Source organism: Amblyomma maculatum, chromosome 1 (assembly GCF_055883805.1).
Source record: "Amblyomma maculatum isolate TAMU_Amacu chromosome 1, ASM5588380v1, whole genome shotgun sequence".
In the NCBI taxonomy this organism is placed as follows: Eukaryota; Metazoa; Arthropoda; class Arachnida; order Ixodida; family Ixodidae; genus Amblyomma; species Amblyomma maculatum.
This window is the reverse complement of record NC_139344.1, coordinates 132262985-132270033: the sequence shown is the minus strand read 5'-3', so window position 1 is coordinate 132270033 and position 7049 is coordinate 132262985. Positions and strand designations below refer to the sequence as shown.

The following is a 7049-nucleotide window of genomic DNA, read 5'->3' as shown; positions in this document are numbered from 1 at the left end:
AAACTATAAGAATCCTGGGACTTTTCCTTCAGCAGAACAGGAAGAACAAGGAAACACTAGAAAGAATCAAGAGAACCGTCAACATAACGCTGAGACTAATTAAACGAAATGCGAGCAAAAGGACCGGATTAATGGAGAAAGAACTCTGCAAAAAACTACAAGCATCTGTATTAAGCAGGCTTGTCTACACAGTCCCGCGCATAAAATTAACCAGTACTGAAAAAGCCAAAGTAGAGGCTCTAATTCGACAAGCATATAATCCATCATATGCCTCAGGGCTACCGAACTGTACTTCACCGAAAGACTCCTGGACTTGGGAGTACACAACACCTTAGATGAGCTTAGGTAGTAACACTTAACGCAACCAGGCAGGCTTTCCCGCATCCAAGCAGGAAGGACCATACTTGCTCGTTTAGTACTAGGCATCGAGTTTCCACCACAAGATACCAAGGCACAGATACCTAAACGCATCGGTAAGGCAATAAGAGCGACATAAGGCAATAAGGCAGTAAGCCACTACCTAAGAATATGCATCCTTCTCACCACGAGGGGAGGAGGAGACCTAGGGTAAAAGCTCTACATTGCATATACAGCCAAGATGAACTTGTGGTATATGTGGATGCCGCACAGTATCAAGGGAAACAAGCGATCGCGCTAGCGGCGGTGGACACTCAAGGCAGACTGACAGTCTCCGGCACGACCGAAACAAGATCCACAGGAACGGCAGAAGAGGCGACAATCGCCTTGCCTTCGTTAACACCGAAGCTACTACTATACTCAGTGACTCTAAATTCACCATACGCAATTATGCGAGGGGCAGAATTCCTCAGGCAGCAATGAGCATATTAGGTCAAACCAAGCACTTTTACAGAATTGTTGAATTCATATGGGTTCCGGCTCACTCGGGGAACTCTGGTAACGATGCGGCACACATCAAAGCTCGAGGATTCGTCAGCCGAGCAGGGGGGCGCGGTAGTTACTGAGAGTTTTTCGAATGATGGGCCTAGTATCACTTCACGACATCACTGATAACTTTAAGCTTGAAAAGGCTATAATCCCCTCTCCAGACAAAGCCTAAAATAAGAATCAATGGGTGGCCGTGTTGGTCAGTTCAGACCTGGGAGTTCATCCCCGGGCCATTGAATGTGCTATTCAGGTCGCTGTCGGCCGTGGTCTGTCAGCCACCAAGCACGGACCATCATGCATTCCGCCTTTTCTGACGAAATAAATGTTTAGCAATAGCCTACCCTCTGCTTTTACTTGTTTAAATGTGCCATTTCGTAATATTACACATCACGGTTGCTTTGATAACACACGAGTCGCGCTTCCGAGAAGCCATAGGTACTTCCCCGACACGTACGTGCTGCTCATTGTGTTTGTAACGAATATTTACATCACTCAAACCTGCTTGCAGGCTGGTAGCATGTAGATGCTTCCCCCGAACAAGCATGGACGCGTTGCTGAAGAGCGCGTTACCTTGCTCTTAAGGCAGATGTCGATGCAGAGAAGGCATTTAGTGCCGCTTAACTCCTGCGAGTTTAATGTAACGAAAATGGAATTCCCATTACCATATCGCGCCAGTAGTCAACGGTGATTCATCTGATATTACTTGATCAGAACCAGCTATTTTTGTTACTTCAGCCACCATTTTGTATAATTCCAATCAATATATCGCACAGCATGCCAGGATCACAAGATGTGTCATTTATAAATATAAACATTCCGCATGCTGCATCGTGGCAGCGTTCGCTCTGCATCGCGTGCTCTCCTTTATAAGAAATGTGCGCATAGGAAGCATGTAACAAAACATTATTTATTTGGCACTGTACTGGTGAAACGCTGAGCGAAAAGAAACAGTTCCCTGTTATTTCTTTGGCAATACAGTGACTGCAGCTGCCATTTTCTTTTTCTTAAACGAGCTGCCTCCAAGAAGTCACTTTTCTTAAGTTGTTACACCAATCACTTTCAGTGGTGGTGAACAGCGCTTGGATCGCAGGCAGTGGCCGCATTGTGAATTTCCGTGATTTGAGATCTCTGTGGGAAAAAAAGAACCCGATGCCAAACGTTACACTCTTGACTACCTTAACAATGCAGCGAAATAAATGTTTTTCGTTGTTCAAGTTGCTCCCCCGCAGATTTTAAGTTTATTATAAAATATAAATATTTTTGCCACTACTCAAAAGGCACTTGTCGTTTGCAATAGATTTGAGGAAAGCTTAACTAGTCACAGTTGTCTGCAAGCAATGTGCTACCCGTAGGTACTTCCCCGACACATGCGTGCTGCTTATTGTGTTTGTAACGAATATTTACATTAGCCCTGCACTGGCAAACCTGCCATACATTTTATGGCTCGGCGATGCCCACTACTACAGGCAGGCTTCCATTTTTTCCACATGTCATGCTGCCAGTTTATTCGCTTGTCGGTTGCATGGTAGCATGATTATTATTCTCGCATATGAGTTGCTAGATTTACAAGTACCTGAGCAAAGGACTATTAAGTGAATCAATAATTCGTTGGAAATGCACTCACCGTAAAGTGTCTGGTCATGGCGTTTTCCTGGGGAAGAGAAATTATTAAGTACATAGTAAGTCCGTTAGAGTTTTGTTATTTTGGACGGCACTTAGCAAGTATCTTAGACTTATTGTGAACATTTTAAGCTCATTACCATGCTTCTACTGGGAAGGCAGAAAATTGCATTTGTATGAATGAATCGCAAATTTATGTTGTTACTTTGACTATGTATACAGTCGCCATTTTTTAATAGAAATATATTCGTCCATGCATGAGTCGTGTTCTCGTTTCTTTTCGAAAGCAAAAATGAGTTAATCAAATATTTGTTATAAAAGTCCCAATGTCAAATCTATAAAAAGTAACACACGAACTCTGAACACTCTATTCCATGGCATTTGACTTGCAGTAATAATGTGACATAACGTTACGTCATAGTGGTATGACAACGAAAGAACGCGCCCTTTTTTAATGCGCCTTCCTATTTCCAAGTGGACCAATATAATGAACAGCCATTTGGGTATCCACAACCATTTTATTTTTGTCAGCTATTATCAGCACCAGCGAATTTTAAACCACAATGACCATTAAGTTTCCACGCTTCGAAGATACGGAAATGGTCAAAAATTTAATAATACTTACCAAGTTATTTCCCACGCACAGCTTTCGAATGACGCATGCGCTGTCCTGGCAGCCGAGAGTCCTTGCTGCATTGTCGAAGCTTCGGTTCGCCTGCAAAAGCACAGTGGCAAGCAAGTTGGCCGCATCGCCAAATTCCTGGTTTGAAGATAGTTTGAGCAGATTAAGTTCTTCATTTTTTTCAAGAACTGAAATTCGGTATAAAGCAGAAGCTTTCGAAGAAAGGCAAAAAGGAGAATTGAAAGATTGATTTAGTCTGTCGCAAAATCAAGACCAAATAAGATTTTTTAAAAATGTGTTTATCTTCTGTTATTTTATTGTTTAACGTCCGAAATGCTCTTACTTGTGTACGATTATCTTATATACTGACGAGTGTAGGCATCCGTAATCCATTAACTCTCTTCATGAAATGGTTGGCCAGCTGAACAAAAGTCTAGTAAACGCCGCAGAATTCGCGCTGCAACACCACAAGCTTGTACCCAACATTTTTACCTTAACAAACGAAAAATACCCCATCGCATGCCACGAAGCATTGTTTAAGAAACAAAAAAAAAAAACGATGTATACTCAAATTTATTTTTTGCTTTTTCTCCATGATTTTTTATGTTATGAAGAGCTAAATAGCACTGTCGCGGTGGCTCAATGATTAGGGCGCTCGATTGCTGACCTCAAGAACGCTGATTGAATCCTGGCCACGGTGGTCACTTTTCGATGGAGGCGAAAAGCAACATTAATGTGTAGTAAGCGATGTCAGTGGATGTTGAAAATTACCAAGTTGTCGAAGTTTGCTTAGTCCGCCACTACGGCACCCATTCGTTAGTCGCTTCGGGAAGCCTCTAAACGAAACCTAGGGCTAAATTTTAAAGATCCCTGTTTCGGAGCCTTTTCTTTCACAATTCATTTTCATGCACCATTGGCAGCGGTAGATTTGTTGCAATTACGTCATCAGTCACTGTTGGAAAGCCAGAAGCAACCGAAAGCGATGTAGCCATAAGAAGTTTGTGGCCGGAACTTGATGCCTCTTCTGCAAGGTGAAATGTCGGAGAACTTGTTTTCTTTAGAGCTTTCCCGTAAAGCATCACAGATACAAAACTGTGCTAACGCGCTCAAAGAACATCCGAAAGGCATTGTTGTTTCACGCTTGCGCCTGCACTCTAATTTACCCGAGCCAGAACACGCCCCGCTTTTCTCTCTCAGGGTCCGCGCAGGCTAGAATCTCAGAAACGAGAAAGAAGCCAGGACATGTCTTACCGCTGCGGAGATGGAGCGCTGGATGCACTGAAGCTCATTCTTTAGTTGCCCGTCATTCTTATCTGCACAGAGAACAACCACACAGCATGTATTCACGCACATAATCAACTGTTTTGAATCAAGATTTTCAGGTGCTTTTTTGAGAGTCATGAGACTAAGTAGCGCCTTTAGCCATCTATATGGCGCTTGCCAACAAGTTCACAGTGATTTCTGCGCTAATTTTACGCACCTTTTAATTTCACTTCTACAAATAGCACTGGAGTTTAAGCAGAACGAAAGAGGCGGCTGAAAACTTCGATGTCGAAGTATTGTTTTCTTTAACCTCGTGGTGTTGAAACTGGAGCTTAGCCAATAACATAATACTGCCCGACACATCGAGATAAAACCGGGTACGGCCCGAGACAGCGGTCCTTCTCCGAATTACGCTGTAACAGGTAACTATAATGTCACATAGAAACCAAATTGTTGCCACTTTCTCGGCTCTTGGGCATTGTATGCCTTAATTCATCCTGTATACTCACCACAGAGCTCCAGATGGTGAGCAGAGCTAACGGCAGTGAAAGCAACTAGCAGCGCACACACGAAGAAAGTCTTCATAGTTTCTATCTGGCTCAACGCAACGTATGTTGTACCGCGTGAGAAAATCTGAGTGCCACGACAGAATTTCGCGCTGGTTTATATACATATAATGTTGCCCCCGTTGGGGTGCAACTCTAACTCGGTTTGGCGCCTCTTTGTGCCGCTCCTATTGGTCCCACATGGTATCAATACAATTCATTGCACCGCTGGCGCGGTACGTACGTGACGCAGTCACCGACGTCCTTCCACTCTTTTTGACGCCCTGCCAGTATGAACGAATACGCGCAGCACCTGAGAGTAGAAGCAGCACGTGAGGAAATCAAGGTTATCAACTCCTTGCCACTGACGACGAAGACCACGCTGTCTGTTGGGCGCAAGAGCTGGTTGCACGACGACCTGAAAATGTTCTCGCTTGCGTCTACGCTTGTTTTTCGAGGACGATTGTCCAGTAAAGCCTTGGATGAGAGCTGCGTTGGCCGGCTATTCGAGGAGGTTAACGGCATTAGAAGCGCCATTTAAATGCGCGCGTGCACGACAGTAATGCGTGTTCATGGTTTCTTTTTTTTTTCCTCGTGTGTCGTCATTCTCATCCTTCTTGCCATTGAGTTTCCAGTTATCCACGGTGGTTTTGCACCCACTTCATTTATATAATCTGGTGACTCTGCACTAATGGCGCTTTCTTACTTGTCGTTGGTTTGTTGAATTATAATACAGACGCAGTCGGAACGGCGTGTGTTAATTGCCTCTGCCCGATTCCATACTTTCTTCCAGCTATAGGTCTAGCCTACTTGGAAAATCGTGTTCTATATTTTCCACTAAAAGCACACGGGTGGATTAAGACTAAAGACAAGCATTTGTCACTCATGTTTACCAAGGCGGATCTTTTGGCGCAGTTAATGCCTAAACTTCTGTCATCGACCATATGCGCCTGGGTTTTCAGAGAAGGTTGCTTGATAGCTGATCTCAAGCCGACACATATGATGCCATGCGCTGGCAGCTACGCAGTCTTCGCACATTCCGCTTCGCACGCAGCTGTGCGTGTGGACATGATACAGATTCTGATTTCAGAGCTCACTAATTTGGCTTTCGATCTTTGCCATTGAGATGTGTCATAGACTCAGTTCTGACGCGTTCATTTTTTTGAGTATCATGGTTTGTTTTGACATAATCCTCATCATCATTATATTTACCTTAAGTACACTGACCGGCTTTTGCCTTCAAGGACTGTAGATGCAACAGAGTGGCAAGAAAATATTAAGTTAACATTGAAAAACCGTTCGCTGCTAGTGTGAAAAGCATAGCCGGTGGCGTCGCCATCAGACTTCTTGTCTAAACTACATTTTGCGTTGTGTCTCTTGAACGCCTGTATTTAAAGCAGTTACCGCATGCCAATACAAAGGTCATGTGGGAGAGTTTCAGCAAAAGAAATTCTTAGCAGGTGCAGTTAGAGAACTTGGGCTTAAATTGTGAGGTGAATGCCGGCAGTACTTCGCGTTTTGTGTGGAAAAAAGTGCGATTCTGTCAGGGAAGTGAGCATATTTTATTATGCTAATGAGTGAACAGCCCAGAAAAGAATAAGGGTCGAAAGAATTGCGTAACTGCTGATCTGTTGAAGAAATCAAGCGGAGATGGCGGACTATGAAAGGTTGGAGTATTCTGCATACCGTTTCTCGTTATCGCTAGAATAACACAACCATGGATGAATGCTAGCATAATAATGAATCACAGGGAAGGTGGTGTCGCTAACTTGAGATGTACAGTCCAATCAGCCTAGTGTCATCGCTTTTTAGGTATCATCAAATATAGTAGATGCTGGAAGAATGGCCAGCGGTGGACTTTACATAGCCGGAGCTGCTGACTGGATTTTGGAACCGGCGCTGCACGATACTATATGCCTGCCGTAAATCGTATTATACCCATAGACTCAAATTTATTCTCAGCGCCCTGCTCTGCATTGTAGCATATTGGCCTCGTGATCGAGCAGAGTCGCCACCTAGCGGCATAGCGGCGAATCCAGTGTGGATGCGTGTTCGCGTCCCGTGCCAGCCCGTAGCGATTTACGTGCACGCGT

The 7049-nt window shown here is 44.1% G+C and overlaps 1 protein-coding gene across 1 annotated transcript; it reads right to left on the bottom strand.

Annotated features, from left to right (window-relative positions):
- Nucleotides 1–1831: 1831 nt before the first annotated feature.
- Nucleotides 1832–5037, bottom strand: LOC146203948 (antimicrobial peptide microplusin-like). The gene is made up of 5 exons (XM_084585997.1): nucleotides 4921–5037; nucleotides 4400–4461; nucleotides 3152–3241; nucleotides 2531–2557; nucleotides 1832–2034 (listed from the first exon to the last, which is right to left on the bottom strand). The coding sequence occupies exons 1-5, from the start codon at nucleotides 4994–4996 to the stop codon at nucleotides 1966–1968; spliced, it is 324 nt and encodes a 107-aa protein (XP_084442123.1). The 5' UTR covers nucleotides 4997–5037; the 3' UTR covers nucleotides 1832–1965.
- Between the last annotated feature and the right edge of the window lie 2012 nt (nucleotides 5038–7049).